The 19,133-nt window shown below is 45.5% G+C and overlaps 1 protein-coding gene across 1 annotated transcript in view; it reads left to right on the plus strand.

Moving 5' to 3' along the window:
- The window catches only part of LOC310798829 (uncharacterized protein), a 153,412-nt gene that overhangs the window by 12,482 nt on the left and 121,797 nt on the right, over window positions 1-19,133 (plus strand). The window contains exons 2-4 of the mRNA XM_083661387.1: window positions 18,668-18,686; window positions 18,798-18,836; window positions 18,965-18,996. Coding sequence (XP_083517513.1) covers window positions 18,668-18,686; window positions 18,798-18,836; window positions 18,965-18,996 — 90 coding nt within the window. The remainder of the gene's footprint in view (window positions 1-18,667; window positions 18,687-18,797; window positions 18,837-18,964; window positions 18,997-19,133) is intronic.

Consider the following 19,133-nt stretch of genomic DNA (forward strand, 5'->3'; position numbering starts at 1 on the left):
TCAGCTTGACAGAGTCGTTTCACGGACGCAGAGGGTCCGCGCAGAAAAATGAAATCGAGGCTATCCTGGTTTTCCGGCCAATTGGGCTCGAAATATCGATTGTGTAAAAATATCGAAATTTGTTTACTGTGTACTGTATAAACGGTTCGGTATTGGAAGTTCCCAAAGTTCGGTACCATCACTAACTGGTCGTTGTTGTGCTTTTGAAATGAAGTTGCGGGATTCCTCGTCTTATTAACGTTACACGCAACGCAACAAATAAACAAACACATTTCCCAGTGTCTCTGCCATCACACTGGACATCAACAGTAGCGGGAGACGTCTCCGCTTCCAGCAAATATACATGAATGTTATGCGTAAGCTTGGAACATGAACATCTTACCGAGAGGCAGAGAGCTAAGCTAAGTAGATAACAGCTGAGCTAAGTAGGCTATAAGCGTGTTAGCCGATCTGAAAAGCATGTAAACAGCAGTGAGATTAGTGAGAGTGTCGGTGAAAGGAGGAGAGACCGGCGGGTGCTTGTGCACAACTAGTGCATGTTGTGTACAGTGTACATGTTGTGTACAGCGGGTAATGATCGAGCCGCTGTTATGAAGATTAAAGCGATATTCACGGAGTTGAGAGCAGACAGACAAACTCTCATTTGCATCCTCTCTCCCTCCTGCGATATTTTCTTTTGGATGATGGCGAAGGCATAACCCGCCCCTCTCTGTCTCTGATTGGCCTAGCATCAAACTTCCATCCAAACACATTCGCTTGGCTATGTCCTGCATTACATCTCTTTCTACAGTCTGTGGTCAGACTCAGACAGACAGCAGTTACGCTTGCTAGCCTGCATAAAACACGCCAGTGTGTTTATGTTTTTAATATAGTCATATATCTATGGTTTATAATGCTGCCGCTACTCTTGGCAGTGCACATATGTAGCCTATAGACAGAGAATTGATCAAGGGTGATATAAAACAGGGTTATTTACAGGGAACTAGCAAGCATAACTGCTGTCTGTCTGACCCACTGAGTCTGACGGTCTGACCACAGTGTAGAAAGAGATGTAATGCAGGATAGCCAAGCGAATGTTTCGATCATGTTTGGATGGAAGTTTGACGCTAGGCCAATCAGAGGCAGAGAGGGGCGGGCTATGCCTTCGCATAGCCTTCGCCATCATCCCAAAAAAATATTGCCTCCCTCCTGCACATGACGCGTTCAGGAACCGTCGGGAAAGCGTGACATCTGTAATGTGTCACAACAAAATAAATAACCTGGGTTACCCTATGTTATCGTGTGTTACTGACAGACACATCACTTTTCAGTCTGAGCCATTTTACATAGGCTATAGTGTGCTGTGCCAGTGCTGCAGTTTATATTTTTCTATTCTATTTTTAATGAGACAGGCAAAGGACCTGTCTCAAACATTGACTGATATCACAGGTTGTTGTGAAGACTGAAGAGTGCAATGTACATGGCTATATAATTTGTAAAGAGTGTAAAGAAATATATTGTATTAAGAGATACATAGAGATAGCCTACATCAGTGGTTTCCAAACTTTTTGTGCATGGCACACCAAATGGCACGACAAAATCTCAAGGCACACCTATATAGCCTAAGTCTATCAGTGCAAAATAGCCTCTATTACTCTTATCACTCTAAATGCTTTTTGATTTACTAATGTCAAATACAATTTGACAAAATATATTACTCTAGGAATTAATTTGAAACTTTGCAAAATTACTACATCAAAGCAGAAACACACACACTTTTTGTATAGTTTTAGGCTATATTTGCAATTGCAATAATGCAAAATCCCAAGGCACACCTGTGTTTTTGGGAACCACTGGCCTACATTATGGCGTTGTTCTATCACAGAAAGACATTCAGTTAATATGGCATTATTCTTATATAATATATATATATATATATATATATATATATATATATATATATATATATATATATATAAGATAAGATAAGATAATCCTTTATTCGTCCCACAAGGGGAAATTTCAGTGCTACAGCAGCAAGTGGACAGGGTTAAAAAAAGAGACAGCAACATAATAGCACGTATGCTCAACAATAGTAAAAAACTGAATATAGCAATTACACAACTAAGAATTGCATTAAAAGCACAGAAATTACATTAAAGTGCTAGATAAAAGTGCATTTAGCAGCCATTTTAGCAGCAATTTAAAAAACATTTTTCACTCAAGAGTGTACAGAATTAAAAAGTCTGACAGCCGCTGGGAGGAAAGAACTCCGAAAACGCTCCCTCACACACTTTGGATGAACTAGTCTGTTGGTGGTGACGGAGCTCTCCAGGGCTGTCACAGTGTCGTGCAGAGGATGGGAGTTGTTCTCCATCAGAGAGGCCAGCTTTGCTCTCATCCGCTGCACACCCACCACCTCCACTGAGTCCAGGCGGCAGCTTAGGACAGAGCTGGCCTTTCGGATCAGCTTATCCAGCCTCTTCTTGTCCGTGGCTGAGATGCTGCTGCCCCAACAGGCCACACTATAGAAGAGGGCAGAGGCCACCACTGTGTCATAGAAAGACCTCAGCAGTGCCCCCTGCACCCCAAATGACCTCAGCCTCCTCAGTAGGTACAGCCTACTCTGTCCTTTCTTATAAAGTGCCGTAGTATTGTCTGACCAGTCCAGTTTATTGTTCAGGTGAACACCCAGGTACTTGTAGGATGTTACCCTCTCAATGTCTTTTCCCTGGATGTTCACCAGAGTTGGGGGTGGGGGACCACGCCTGCGGAAATCCACCACCAGCTCCTTGGTCTTCCCGGCGTTGAGCTGGAGGTGGTTCCGCAGGCACCAGTCCACAAAGTCCTGTATCAGTCCTCTGTACTCTGCGTCGTCGTCTCCAGTGATGAGACCGACGATCGCAGAGTCGTCAGAGAACTTCTGCAGGTGACAGGAGGGGGTGATGTGTGTGAAGTCTGCAGTGTATGCAGTGAAAAAGAACGGGGCCAGGACCGTTCCCTGCGGGGCCCCTGTACTGCAGACCACCGTGTCTGACACACAGTCCCGTGCCCTCACATATTGTGGTCGGTTTGTGAGGTAGTCCAGCGTCCATGCTGACAGGAGAGGATCCACACCCATGGTTTCCAGCTTGTTCCTCAGAAGCGCAGGCTGTATGGTGTTAAATGCGCTGGAAAAATCAAAAAACATAATCCTGACACTGTTGCCAGGCTTTTCCAGGTGAGAGAGGGCCCTGTGCTGAAGGAAGATGACAGCGTCGTCCACCCCGATCCCAGGCTGGTAGGCGAACTGTAATGATGGGCTCACCAGAGGGCGGAGATGACTCAGGACCAGCCTCTCCAGTGTCTTCATCAGATGGGATGTTAGCGCCACAGGCCTGTAGCTGTTTAGGTCCTTGGGATGCGGGGTCTTGGGAACAGGAACCACGCATGATTTTTTCCACAGCTGTGGCACCTTCCCTAGCTTCAGGCTCAGATTGTAAGTGTACGTGATGATCCCACACAGTTGGTCTACGCAGGACTTCAGGAGCCTGGAGCTGATCTCATCTGGACCCGCCGCCTTCTTTACCTTGATCCTCTTCAGCTGTTTGCTGACCTGGAGTGTTGTGAGGGACAGGCTGGAGCAGGGGGGCTGAGTGCTGGGGGGAGGGGACAGGAGGGGGAGGGCCGGTGGTGACTGAGCCAGGGGGGGAGCAGACGTCTGATCAAATCTGTTGAAGAAAGAGTTCAGCTCGTTCACCCACTCTTGGTCCCCAGCAGCCTGAGAGCTGTGTTCCCTATGGCCAGAGATGGTCTTCAGTCCTCTCCAGACACCACTGATGTTACACCTCCGCAGATCATCCTCCATCTTCCTCCTGTATTTGTCCTTCCCCTCCCTGATCTTCTTCCGCAGCTCCTTCTGCACAGCCTTCAGCTCCTCCCTGTTTCCAGACCTAAAGGCCCTCTTTTTCTCCTTTAAGAGAGCCTTTATGTCTGGAATAATCCAAGGCTTGTTGAGAAACACCGTACAGTTCTTGTAGGTACAGTGTTCTCAACACAGAAGTTAATGTAGTCTGTGATGCAGTTGGTGAGACTGTCGATGTCCTCCCCATGAGACTCACAAAATATCTCCCATATGGTTAGGTCGATATATATATATATATATATATATATATATATATATATATATATATATATAAAATGTCTGAAACATACTGGGTGGTTTATAGGGACATAACGACATCTACACCAGGAGGTGTAGCACCAAGGACGGTTTGCACCCCCACCATGCCATCTTCCAGTGGCTTCCGTCTGGCAAGCGTCTCTGCTGCCTCAAAACAAGGACTGAGCGGCTGAGGAAGAGCTTCCTCCCACAAGCCATACGGAGCCTGAACTCCAAGTAGTTTTATCTGAACTTTATTCAGACTCCTTTTGCACTACATATAAAGACATTGCACTTTATGGACAAGCACAGTTTGCACTACAACTTAAATGTCCCTTAAATGCACTTTAACTGTCTTTCATGTGGTTCTAACTTTTTTTTAACCCTTTAACTTTTTTTTAACCTTTTATCATGTTTATTTCTGTATTCTATTTTTTTCTACTGTACAGCAAAGTCATGGGCCGAGGCTTTTAAATTTCATTGTAGCTTGCTGCATATGACAATAAAGTTTCCTTGATGATCCTTGATGATATATATATATATATATATATATATATATATATATATATATATATATATATATATATATATATATATTGTAACAAACCAGGTATTCATCCACAGGAACCAGGAGACAGTAGTTGGTACAGGGCTTTTATTCACAAGTCAAGTCAAGTCAAATTTTATTTATATAGCACCTTTCATACACAAAGGCAATTCAAGGTGCTTTACAAAAAAATAATCGAAAAAAACAAGCAGCAAAGCAATGCACATATAAAAAAACACATAAAAAACACAGCCGACAGTTTTAGTTAAAATATATACTCAAATTCATTCTTCAGTATTATTATTACATGTACAGTCCATTTGTTGGAAATGTACAGGAAAAAAAATTAAAAATTACAGGCCGAGAGAGGCAGTAGTTTAGTAGCAGTTAAAAGCAAGAGTAAACATAAAGGTCTTTAGCTTGGATTTAAAAATAGGCAGAGTAGGGGCAGATCTAATGTGTTCAGGGAGTTTGTTCCAGTTATGAGAGGCATAGTGGGAGAACGCGGCTTCACCATGTTTTGATTTGGTCCTCGGGACAATTAGTAGACCAGTGCCTGAAGATCTCAGGGATCTGGATGGTTCATAGTGTAGAAGCATTTCAGAGATGTAGTGTGGGCCTGACCCGTTGAGAGATTTGTAAACTATTAGCAGAATTTTAAAGTCTATTCTAAGATTTACTGGCAGCCAATGCAGGGATTTGAGAACTGGTGTAATGTGTTCAGCTTTCTTGGTTCTTGTTAGAACTCTAGCAGCCGCATTCTGAATGAGCTGTAGTTGTTTAATAGCTTTTTTGGGAAGACCATTGAAAAGACTGTTGCAGTAGTCTAGCCTGCTAGAAATGAAAGCATGAATTAGTTTTTCAAGATCTTGTTTGGACATATAGGCCCCTATCGTTGCATCGGCGCAGTTTCTAGGCCGAGCGGCAGGCGCAGATCAAAGCAGTGGGCGTGGAAAGGCGCACTTGATATCGTCGTGCTGGCGCTAGATGCAGCCCAAAGCATTACAACCACGCCTTTTAGGCGTAAAATTATGCACCGTCATGCTCATTGGATAAGTGCAATAAACGAATCGCACGCTTGCCTTTTTAGCTCCAATTCCAGTGATCCCGCAAAACCAGACGAAAGCCAAACGCTCTGCCCCCCCCCCTCCCTTCATCCAGCCTGTCTGTCTGCATTATAGGCTATTATTCCATATTATTATGCTTCTCAAACCAATCTAACTGCAGTTTCAATACTGCAAGCATGTAAATACGCTACACTATAGCAAGATCAAAGTGAAAATAATGTTCTATGCATCAGCTAGAAAAATATAGCCTATTAGATTGGTGAAAGTTTGTCCAGAAAGATATCATTTTCTCTCGCCTGCTGCAGGAAGGATGATGCACATAAATATACCCTACATTATGTCAAGTCATTGCATAAATGTGTTTTTATTGTAAAACTAAATGTGAAATAGGGCCAAGTTATTGGAGGGACATTAGAAGCGCGTTCCGAAGCGCGTTCCGCTGTTACTTCTCTAAATCACGTTAACTCGACAAGGGATATATATAGGCCCAGGAGGACATATATGTTTCACATAGGGTGGTGTTTTCATTTCGAGGTTTTATTTGGTCCAATATTGAAATGTTGACAATGGCAGGCTGTGTTACCATTACACATTAATTTAGAACTACCTTTTATATCTATTTTGGCTCATTTGGTGGCTATTTAGTAGCGAAATGAAGAAACACAATGCATGCTGGGAACTCAGAGAGAGAGAGAGAGAAGGGTGACAGAGAAGAAGCAGTGAAGGCAGAGAATAGGCCTGCTTTTCAAAAGCGCAAAGCGCTAAATGTAGGCCAGCTCCCAAGATATCACTAGGCTGGTATTTAGCGCTGACACGCCCACTTTGGGACTGCGCCACGCCCATTCGGCCTAAAGCGCATTTGGCAGCCTAAAGCCTATTGCTATCTTGCCGAAACAGGCGCAAGGCACGTTTTTTGCGGTTAAGGCCCGTAATAGCGCCGATGGCCTGTGGGAGAATAGAGCCCATAGCCTCTAATCCTTGCTATATTTTTTAGATGATAAAAGGCAGATTTTCTTATAAGCTTGATGTGGGAGTTGAAATTTAGATCAGAGTCAATAATAATGCCAAGATTTTTTACCTGGTCCTTTGGCTTCAAAGATAGGGATTCGAGGTGAGCAGTAACTTTGAGCCTATCTTCTTTTTTGCCGAAGACAATTATCTCTGTTTTGTCTTTATTAAGTTGGAGAAAATTCTGGCACATCCAATCATTAATTTGCGCAAGGCAGTGTCTCTATGGGGGCATAGTCATCCGATGAGAGGGCTATGTAGAGTTGGGTGTCATCTGCATAGCTATGATAAGCTATTTTGTTTTTTTGCATAATTAGGCCCAGAGAGAGCATATAAAGGTTAAACAGGACAGGACCTAAAATTGATCCTTGGGGTACCCCACATGTCATTTTGGTTTGGTCAGATGTGTAGTTGCCAATGGAGACAAAGTAGTTCCTGTCTTGCAGATAAGATCTGAACCACTCTAGGACCGTGCCGGAAAGCCCGACCCAGTTTTCCAGTCTGTCCAATAGAATTTCGTGGTCAACCGTATCAAAGGCAGCGCTGAGGTCTAGTAACACTAAGATTGAGATTTTACCTGAATCAGTGTTCATTCGGATGTCATTTATAACTCTGATAAGCGCAGTTTCGGTGCTATGATGGGGTCGGAAGCCTGATTGGAAAGGATCTAGGAGGTCATTGGAGGATAGAAAGGTATTGAGTTGTTGGTAGACAGTTTTTTTGAGTATTTTGCTAATAAAGGGAAGATTTGATATTGGTCTGTAATTGCTGATTATAGAGGGGTCGAGGCTACGCTTCTTTAGCAAGGGCTTAACAACTGCAGTTTTTAGAGATTTTGGAAAAATGCCTGTAAGAAGAGAGGTATTAATTATCTTCAGTATGTCGGTCGCCAGGCAACTGTAGACATTTTTTAGAAAGCTTGTTGGCAGGGTGTCTAGGCAACACGATGAGGATTTAAGGCCTCGTATCGTTTCTTCTAGTTTCTTGTGGTCAATGACATTGAACTGAGTCATGTTAATTAAGCACCTATGCTGTGGGTGCGGCGGAGCCACATTTGTTCTTGATGTGGAAATAGTTAGTCTGATATTTATAATTTTATCCCTAAAGAAGGTCGCAAATTCATTGCATTTGACATTGGATAGAAGATCAGGGGCAATTTGTGGGGGGGGGTTTGTCAGCCTGTCAACAGTGGCAAAAAGAGTGCGAGCGTCATTGGTGTTTTTGCTGATAATGTCGGAGAAGAAGAATTTTCTGGAATTTTTTAGTTCCTGGTTGTAGGAGTGAAGACTATTTTTATAGATGTCATAATCGATGTGAAGTTTAGTTTTCCGCCATTTGCGCTCGGCTTTCCTACAATCTCTTTTTTTGTTATTTACAGCGGGAGCGTTTCTCCATGGTGCTTTTTTCTTACCGGAGATTAGTTTAGATCTAATGGGAGCTACAGCATCAATAGCCTTTAGGGTTTTAGAATTGAAGTTATCTAGGAGATCATTGACAGAGGCTGAGGAGAGGGAAGGGGCCAGCGAGAAAGCCTCCATGAACCGTGTGCTAGTGCTCTCGTTGATGTGACGCTTTTTGATGGTTTTTGACCGAGTAAGAGCGATAGGGGTGATCTTGAGTTCAAGAAAGATACAGAGATGGTCGGACAGAGCAACATCACTAGCCGAAAGAAACGATGACTCAAAGCCCTTGGTGATAAATAAATCTAGGGTATGGCCTCGATTGTGAGTGGGCCCAGAGACATGTTGTAACAGGTCAAAAGTGTCAAGGAGGTTATTCAATTCTTTGGCATTATTATCATTGGGGTTGTCAATATGAATATTAAAATCTCCTGCAATAGTTAAACAGTCATGTTCTATGGAGATTATAGAAAGGAGTTCTGAAAATTCATCAAAAAAACTACTAGAGTACTTAGGTGGTCTGTATATAATCAGTAGTAAAATAGAGGGAGAGCACTTCAGAACAGCGGCCAGATATTCAAACGATGAAAAGTCGCCAAACGATACCTGCTTGCATTGAAAAACATCAGAGAAAATAATAGCTACTCCTCCCCCCTTCTTACCGACTCTGGGGGCGTCAATGTAGTTAAAGTTAGGTGGGGCTGACTCATTAAGAACATATTCCCTGTTGTTTAGATCAAGCCAGGTCTCTGTGAGGAACATGAGGTCCAGTTTATGACTCGTAATCAGATCGTTTATTAGAAGCGACTTGCTTACAAGTGACCTAATATTTAGCAGTGCAGCCTTGATAGTTGCATTGCTGGGTTGATTTTGTAAATGCTTTTCAGAGTGTCCCTGGAGAACAGATACTAGGCTTGGTCCTGGAACAGGACGTGCTGAGAGATAATCTTTGTTTGTTCTGTAGCTAATCAGGGTGGGGATAGCTAGACATTTGATCGTTTCATGATGCTGTGTGACCTTGTTTTTGGGGCAGGATTTTTTTTTTTTTTCAGTTTTCCCCTTTGGGGCGGGCAGGGAGATTGAGGGAAAGGTGAGCGGGTGGGAGGGGGAGGTGGTTTTGAGGGTGGGGGGTCGGAACAAGGAGGTCTTGGGGGTGGGGAGGAGCGAGGGGGTCTTTGGGGTGGGGAGGAGCAGGGGGTGCTGGCTATGCTGGCATGAGTCTGTTTAGCCAGTGTGTTCATGGATGGAGAGGGCTGATTAGCCAGCTCATTTAAGCGAGGGGGTCTTTGGGATGGGGGGGGGGCGAGGAGGAGGAGGTGTTGAGGGTGGGGAGGAGCAGGGGGCGCTGGCTATTCTGGCATGAGTCTGTTCAGCCAGTGTGTTCATGACAGATGGAGAGGGCTGATTAGCCAGTTATTTTAGGCCAGGCGGAGTCTGTTCAGCCAGTGTGTTCATGACAGATGGAGAGGGCTGATTAGCCAGTTCTTTTAGGCCAGGCGGAGGGGTGCACTGCAGGCTAGCTAGTCCAGCGTCAGCCCGCTCAAACAGTTTGTTGGAGGTGCGGAGCGGGCTAGCTAGACTAACATTAACCTCCTCAATTAGCTTGTTCATGCCAGCTGAGAATGGCAGTAGGTGGAGGGAGGGGGAAAGGGAGGAGGGCGATGAGAGGGAGGTGGAGGAGTGGAGGGGGGGGGGGGGGGAAATGAGGTCTCCAAGGAAACAGCTAGGGGGGCGTCGCTCCCCGCCAGGTCCAAGGAAACACCTGGGGGGGCGTCGCTCTCCGCCGGGTCATCAGGCCGTTGAGCTGCGGTGGGTGGCGAGAAGAGGGAGGTGGGAGAGTGGAGGGGAGGGGGAAAGAGTGGGGAAGGGGGGGTGGAGGAGAAAGGGGGGGTGGAAGAGAGGAGGGGAGGGGAGAAGATGAAGTCGTCGTCGTTTGGTGGAGCGTCGACCAGTTGAGCTGCGGCGTCGACCTGTAGAGCCAGGACAGCTGCTGCAGGAGGCGTGGCGTCGTCCAGTTGAGCCGCGGCGTCGAAATGTAGAGCCGGGGCGGCGGCAGAAGGTGGGGCGACGACCTGTAGAGCCGGGACAGCGGCTGCCGGGACAGCGGCTGCCGGATGTGTGGCGTTGGTCAGTTGGGCCGGGGCGGCGGCAGGAGGTGGGGCGTCGTTGGTCAGTTGGGCCGGGGCGGCGGCAGGAGGTGGGGCGTCGACCTGTAGAGCCGGAGGTGTGGCGACTGCCAGTGGTGTGGCGTCGTTGGTCAGTTGGGCAGGGTCGGCAGCTGGGCCGGAAGCTGCGTCGATCTGAGCATGGTCGGTGGCTGCAGGTGGAGCAGGGCTGGAGGAGAGCTCTGTGGCCGCTGCGTCAGGCTGTCTGCCTTGGGGAGGCTTTAGAGGGATCTTGACCTTGTAATAGTCCACCGTGTATAGTAGATTAGAACTCAGTAAAGCCTCGCCAGCACTATTGAGATAGCGCCCGTCCGCAGTGAAGAGGTGCTCACGCTGCCAGAACAAATTAAAATTCTCAATAAAGTTTACTTCATGTAGTGGGCAGGCGGTGGAAAGCCATGAACTTAGGCCTAGTAGTCTGCTGAAGCGGTTCGTGCCCTGAGATGGTAACGGGCCACTGATAAAAGCCTCAATGTTTAGAGAGGCTAGCATATTCAGCAGATTGGCAAAGTCAGATCTAAGTTTCTCTGATTCTTGCTTATAAATGACATTTGTTCCAATGTGCAGGATCAGCTTGGTCACAGCTTTGTGAGATGTTAGTAGCTCTGTGATTTTTCCTTTTATGTCAGAGATTGCGTCTTGAGGAAAGCAGTATGTCTTGGAATCTCTCCAACTCCTGATGTTTTTCACCATATAATCGCCTACTATCAGGGTTGTTATGGCTTGAGTGTCCTTGGGCTTTGAGGCACCGTTTATTCCCTGAGGCCTTGTGCTAGCGCTAGCCTGATTTTCCTTCTCATGGTGGAGCTGGGCAGCTATGTCAGCTGGAGGTGATCGAAGCAGGCCAAAACGATTCTCAAGTTGCAATTCCATTAGCGGAGGAGGGGGGGCTGTTCCTCCTCTCGTGACAGTAGTCCATGACCGCTCGTTTTGGGGTTTGTGGTTAAGCAGTTGACGACCCTCCTCTCTCGTGCGGAGAGCCCGTGTCCGGTCATTAGCTTGCCGAGCCGAGCACAGCAGGCTGGAATTTAGGGAGGGCCAGCCTGTTGCTGAGCTGATTTCTGGGTTTTGTGGAGTAATTGTGGATTCGGAAATCACTCATCTCTTTGGGATATGTCTTTGTTTATGCTTCGGGCTCGCAGTTTGGTTAGCGATGTTAGCAAGGGCTTTCTCCGGAGCTGGCAGGCTAGCCGCATCAGCTATCTCTAGGTTAGTAGCCATAGCAGTTTGACTCGGTAGCAGTGAGTCAGCATCCCTGGGAGCTAATGATAATGTACTCACGTTGCTCGTGACATTCCGTGCAATTTGACTCGATGGCAGTGAGTTCTTTGAGAGATGAAATATCGTTGTTTCCAGTACGGCAATCCTTTGAAGATGATCACAGCAGCTTATATGAGGCATATTGTCCGACAGTCTCCGGAGTGCTAGGCTATGCTAGGCTATACTTAGCCTGGGTGAGCTCCGAAAGTGCTGTTAGTGGTGATTTCATAAAAATAGGATAACGATTCAAAATGAAAGATCGTTACTAGAAAGTGGCGTAGTAGTAAAATCAGGGGGATAAAAGAAAAAAGAAAGTTTCGTAGTTAAAAAGCAAAAAGCTGGCAGAGAAGCAGGAGCAAGCAGAAAGGCGACTGTTTCTCTATCGGCAGCAAGTAGGAGGCTCATTCTCATAGCTTCCAGTGGTAGCCTTGCTGCTAGCTCCACACACGACCACTCTAGCTCTTCACCTAGCTTGACTGACCATGCCTCAGACAGGATGGTCACATACACACTGTTCCCCCCAGGAACAACCCCCACACATCCGTTCCTAGCTAACACGGAAACACCACATTACACGTAACCCTGGATCGCTACATACTCCTCACCCAACAAGAAGCCGCGCCCACGCGGCACCCACAACCCACACATATCCCCCTGTACCAAAACACACCAACACTTTTACATTTTTTGCATTCCCCCAAATAGTCTCTTATTTTTCAGCACACTTCTTTTCGCATTTCTACCACCACCATTTCCATCCCCCCTTTTACAGCTTCTGTCCCACCTGAAGTACTCTAGTCCTTCTCAACCCCCAGTGGAGTTAGTCCTCTGCAGGGTGACTCTTTTCGGTCCCCCCCCTGTGTCCCACAGCCATCGCACGCACTGCAGTAGCTCCGCACGTCCTCCTTGTGTTTGCCCCAGTAGAAAAGTTTACGAACATCGCAGAGCATCTTCTCCGGCCCGTCATGATCCTTACCGCTGCGGCCCCTGTGCGCCCACTGCAACACCAATTTCCGCAGGCAGCTGGGCACAACCGTCTGGGACCCCCTCATCCCGTGTCCTGCCTTCCTCAACAGCCCATCTTCCAGACGCAGGTCGGTAAACATGTTCCACAGTCCCTTCGTGGCACCGGAAAACAGGTGAATCTCCTCCACAGGGGGCCGGCGTCCGGCCGCCACCCACGCGAGCACCGGAGCGATATCCGCGTCCTCCGCCTGCCTGCGTATCCACTCACCCCCTGTGACATCCGTGATGTCCCTGTCGTCGTCGTCCAGCTCTTGCACTCGCTCGTCCTCCCGTCCCGCTCCCCCAGGGGGCGGCGTGTTCAGGACAGCAGGGCAAACACCACCGGCGTCGATCCCCGCCTCGGCTTTCTGCGCAGCAACCGTGGGGTGTGTGTAGCGGCTTGGTTGGGCCGGCTCCTCCGGCGTTGACCCCTCTCGCTCACCCGGGGACACGAGCGTCGCTCCCCCAACTGTAACAGCTCTGCAGATGATGTCTCTCTCTTCCCTCTGGCTGTTCAAAACGATCCCCGCTCTCCTGATGGTCTCGTCACTGATGATAATGTCCCCCTCTACCGGCTGGTATGCAGAGCAGCTAGGCTCCTCCGGCGTTAGCAACACCCGTCCATCTGGACACACAGTCCACACTCTCCTGACCTGAATGACCGGCTCTGCACTGCTCCGCTGCTCCGCTGCTTGTTGCTCAGGCTGCTCCACTGCTCCGCTGCTCCGCTGTTCCTCTGCCTGTTGCTCCGCTGCTCCGCTCCGGCTGTGTGTCTCCTCCATTCCCCAAAGTCTCAGTGCACTCTCTGGCTAAGTGCTCAGGCGAACGGCACGTCCAACAGAGTCTCACCTGTCTGCCGCCTGCACGTCTCTCCTCTCCCGCTGTCCTCCGGTCCCCGACAGCTTCTTGACACTCTCTGGCTAGGTGCCCCAATGCACCGCATGCCCAACAGGCTCCCTGCCGTCCCCCGGGACCGCTGCGACACCACCTCGCCACGTGCCCCGGTTCCCCGCATGTCCAACATAGTCTCTGTTGCGGCTCCTCCGGGCGTTCTCCACACTGCGCTCCCTCTGTGCTCAACTCGTGCACGCGTTGCATCACCTCCCGCAGCATTCGCCACAGCTCCACTGCCCAGGCAGGAGTCGCTTCCAACAGCCGTTTGACTTCTTTCAACAAACGGGCTTCCATGCCTGCCAGCACCGAGCTGATCCCCGTCGTCAGCTCCTCTTTCCTCCCGTTCACCAATGGCCATTCTCCGCCGCGCACCATCGCACGTGGTGCTCCTAGCAGCTAGCACCCGCAGCTAGCCTGCTACCGCTAGGTCGCTCGAGCCATCAGCCGTCGATTCCAACTTTCTCCGTCGTTCCTCCTCACTCTCTCCCCTCTCGGCCGAATCAGAGGCGTTACCGCTTTACTTGCTGACACCAGTGTAACGAACCAGGTATTCGTCCACAGGAACCAGGAGACAGTAGTTGGTACAGCGCTTTTATTCACAGGCTCATTCTCATAGCTTCCAGCGGTAGCCTTGCTGCTAGCTCCACACACGACCACTCTAGCTCTTCACCTAGCTTGACTGACCATGCCTCAGACAGGATGGTCACATACACACCGTTCCCCCCAGGAACAACCCCCACACATCAGTTCCTAGCTAACACGGAAACACCACATTACACATAACCCCGGATCGCTACAATATATATATTTGACATTTGAAATTTGTTTAGACTAAATTATATGATTATGCCGTACTATTTTTTTGTGTAAAGAAATTCTATAATTCAATATATTCAATTATATATATCAAATATATCTTGACAGCATAAATATCTAATTGCACAAACATAACACAATGTCCGAATCATGGGTGTTTTAAAGATAAATGAGTTGGATTTCAGTCAATTAGGAAGCTGTGCCACACCTCAGAGGTTGAGGACACCTGTAAGTCACCGGAGTTCGTGTAGTAAAGCTGTCATTAAGTCCCTGTGTGATGACAGCTGTAGCGCTTGTTCTGCAACATGACATAGTTTGAACTGCGACAGCTAGCGTCACAACAGATGACAGATCCCATTCAGGGGCAAAAAACAGGATGAAACAGCTTTGTGGTCTTTCAGCAGACCCTGAAATATGAATACTAATTTCCATTTTGACACCCATCATCTGACGTTTTATGCATTACATAACACCTTGCCTTTTGTCTTTTGCGAGTACACGTTTCATTCACTGTCAAATTAAAAGATTTTTCAGATAGGTTGCTCATCTTTCACAGCCACTTGATGATGATTATCAACAATAATGCAGACAGACCAAGCATGTGATGATTGCTGGTTGGTTGAACCCAATCTATCATTGTGAAACTTCAACAAAGGCAGAAATAGTCAGGGTACGCAGCACCAAAAATAGCTTTACACTGAAGAATGTGATGTAAACCTGTTCACATTGTCTGGAGAGCCCTATATATATATATATATATATATATATATATATATATATATATATATATATACATATATATATATATATATATATATATATCCTGCATCCCTAAACACAAACATCCCTAAACACAAACAGGGAAAAAAGGTGGAAAATCAGACGCTTATATGTGTTCTGTTGATTGTTAAAATGTGTATGGGTATACATGGGTGACGATCCCATGCACCGGCCGTATGCCAGGTTTCGACCTGGCCTTGTTTTTTTGTGTGGTGGAGTCAACCTTTTATTTCTGTTTGGATTATGCTTTTGGCTTATCTTGAAGAGTAATTTGTGGGATTTCTTGCATCTTGATATTTATTTTGAATGCTTCAAATAAAAGTTTCTGGCACGCAACAACTATTCAATAATGAGAGACTAGTAGAAAGTATAACAAGCTTTAATGATACAACAAATAATTAATTTTGGCGTATGAGTCCATGATATGATGATGCTCTCCTGAGATGATGAGAGGGCGTCGTCAGTGAAGAATAGGATAGGAAATCCCCCATAGGGAATTCTTCAATCAGGAGTCATGACGATGGTGGTGGTCAGGGGAGGAGGTGGGGCGAAAACAACTGCTTCAGCGATGATGATAAGCAACTGAGAATGACACATGGCACATACACAGCACATAGCAAACAGAGTAAACATGGACCCTGATATACTATGCTGATTAGGTGATTGGGATCAGCTGGAGAGGAATACCTTGGGCTGATTGGTTATTGCCACATGTGTGGTAAACTGTGAATGGGCGAGGAGACAGCATCAGAGGAAGGGGGCGAGCCTAACAATGAATGGGTTATACAACCTCAAAGAAAGGGGGCGTGCACTGTGATATGACGAGACTGGGCGTTGGCTGTTAAGTAGTCTTCATTATTGAAAATAGTCCAAGACATCATTTGTCTATACGACATATTGTGACTCAAACAACATAATGTATTCCCAGATGAGAATTGATCCACCTTGGCAGCAGTAATACTACTTGATTTACTCATGGATTCGTAAACCATACGCCGGGCCCGGCGCCACGAGGGGGCGCCAGGGGGCTTTGGACCCTCAGTTAAATTATCTGCCCCCTCACTTAAAAAAAATAGAACATTTTAGAATAGTTCATCTATAAAGGCCAGTTAGGCAATGTTTGTACCTGACATGTTTCGGCTGCTGTTTCTGCAGTCTTCATCAAATTTGATCAGTTTAAGTTGATGTAGGCTACCCCCTATAAACATAGCTCTGTTGTTTCAGAATTGGCAGGGAAGCGCTATTTGCTGTGCTTTGGTTGTCACAAGGTGTCAGAGATGTAGCTATTTATTAAATTTGAACCTCATTGCATGTTGTAGTGATCATGATGTGATTAAAACACACACGCACACGCACACGCACACACACACACACACACACACACACACACACACACACACACACACACACACACACACACACACACACACACACAGAGAGAGAGAGAGAGAGAAATCAGCTGCACTCAAGCACACAGCATGCCATGAGCAGAAAGATGGAGACAACGCATCTGATCACTTTATTTCTTTAATTTAATGAACCTGGCACTGACTGGCTATTATTTTGTTTATTTTTTGTCGATTTTTGCAGCAATTGTTTATTCTATGACTTTTCATATAGACATATATGTTCAGAGTGCTCCAGACAGGTCCCGCATTTCACGTTATGCAAAGCTCAGCTCTATTAATGCCTTAATCTGCTGCTGTGAAATAAATGTTTGATTTTGAATAGTAGTCTTTCTTGTGTTGTTATTGCGCTTTTCAGAGGTTATTATGGTTAAAAAGTCCAGAAATAGGCATAACCTATGTTTTACGATATAAAAATATATAAAAAAAATAAATAAAAAAAAAATCAGCCCCCTCCCCAGTTATAACTGCCCCCTCAGTCATTTCATCCTGACGCCGGCCCTGACGCACATATTTGTAATATATGCAATCTACATTGATAACATCAAAGAGAGACTTTTAGGCCTACATACAGTGAGCCAAAGCCAGTAGCTTGGCATATAGTCAGCTGTAATAGCCATTAGGCACTTAGAACATGTGGACCATTAACCATTGATTAATTTCATCATTACTGGTGCAGTGCCCATTCCCCAGTCGATCGGACAGACAGTCCTCCTGGAGATACGTGAAAGCCGTGATCTTATTGGTCGAATTGCACAAAATTCAATTGTAATTTAAGTCGATCGGTTCTCTTTTTGAACCGATCGAACCTCTTTTTGTCTTGCCAGTAGGTGGCGCTACAACTATGCATGTGTCCAAATTGCATGAAATGCGGCACCGCACACTGTTGGGTTCCGAGCAGCGCACTCCCCCAACTTTGAAGTTGATCGGACGAACGGTTCTCGAGATAAACTGCCTTTTGTGTTGCCAGTAGGCAACTGCAATTGCACAAAATCCTGCACTACTGCACTACATTGGGTTCTCAGCATCAGACTCCCCAAGTTTGAAGTCGATCGGACGAACGGTTCTCCCTTGTGGTGTAACAAAATTCAGCTATCATGCATGGCAGCTGGCCGAGATCCGCCTAGGAGCGGCAATTCAAGGTGGCTGTCAACTGTACAGTGACCGCGCCTAAAGGTAGCATCAAACAATCATCCCAATGTCAAAATGTAGATGTACCATGACCAAAGCAACGATCAGATAAGATCAAATCAAAAGACAAAAACACAACACAATTTATTTTTAGCACACTTGATGATCGCCTCACAATAATGCAGACAGACAAAGTGTGTTGATTGAGGTTTATGTCTTAACTGTCAAGTGATCATTGTTTAACTTCAAGGAGACTTAGACAAAGGCAGAAATATTACATTACATTGTTGTGTAAAGCGCCACTGAGCAGCTCCACTGGAGCGGCTGGCGGCTGATGTTAAGGGCCTTGCTCAAGGGCACCTCAGTGGTGGTAATGAAGGAGGGGCCTCCATATATAGTACTTCAAAGCTTACTGCATTCATTCGACGAAGAGACACACTCAACCAACAGGCTGGTAGAAGGTAAAGATTATCAATAAGATATACACTTTCTGTACTCTTACCTAAATAAATACGTATTTTATGTAAAGCACTTACAGAATTAATAAATTGATGATTTGAAGTTTGTGTTGTGATATTCACAATTTGTTTTGAACAAATAAAATACATTCTGTTGGATATTAGTCGCTTCATTTGATTTGTTACAAATATGATCAAATTAAGATACTATTAAGATATTCACCAAAATACATTTTAATAATAATATAGCCTACTGTGTGGATTTTTTCCTCTTTTACATAGCCTCTGGCCAGAGACATACTGTAAAGAGGATGAATACCTATGTTCTCCTTGTGGTGATGGTCTCATCAACATTCTCCATGGTAAGAGTTATAAATTCATTATTGATTTTATTTTATCTAATTTGAATGAAAATGTGTTTTTAAAATGAATATGAATTAGTGTCTCCTCATAATGAGGGAAAATGGTACAAAAGTCCTGTAATTTTTTATTTAATAATTACATTGATAGTGATTTGATTAGTGTTTTCTAAAAATCCTAATTTGTGTTATGGCTCAAAACATATGATATGACATGATATGATATGATATGATATGTGTTTTTCTAACAGCCCGGTCGAAGGAAGAAGGGTAAGATTTTCTTCATTTCAGCTGGTTTGAATTCATGGCTTACAAGGTACACATCTTTCTATTTCATCTGCAAGTTCACAAAGCTGCATTTATTCTATTTATTTTTTTCAGAAATTGATGATGAGAAGGACATCACTGAAATAAACAAGGGTAAAGTTCAACACAAAGGGATTTGAAATAGAGCTGTGTGTGTGTGGAGGCTTCATCAGTCACATCATGTGCCATTAAATGCTTGTACAGATTTCCTTGGAAACACTTTTCTCTGCTTTGTATTACAGATTCAAACTTATTTGGGGGTGATATTCTCATGGTAAGTTTAACATTGTGACTTGTATAGGTACATCAGTCAAATATAAAACCAAAGTATGTGTGGAATTGACTTACGTTTCTTATATATTCTTATATATAGAAGAGCACCAAAAAAAGGTCCACCATTACTGATCAGAA

This window comes from Poromitra crassiceps (genome assembly GCF_964638095.1).
Source record: "Poromitra crassiceps genome assembly, chromosome: 26".
NCBI lineage: Eukaryota > Metazoa > Chordata > Actinopteri > Beryciformes > Melamphaidae > Poromitra > Poromitra crassiceps.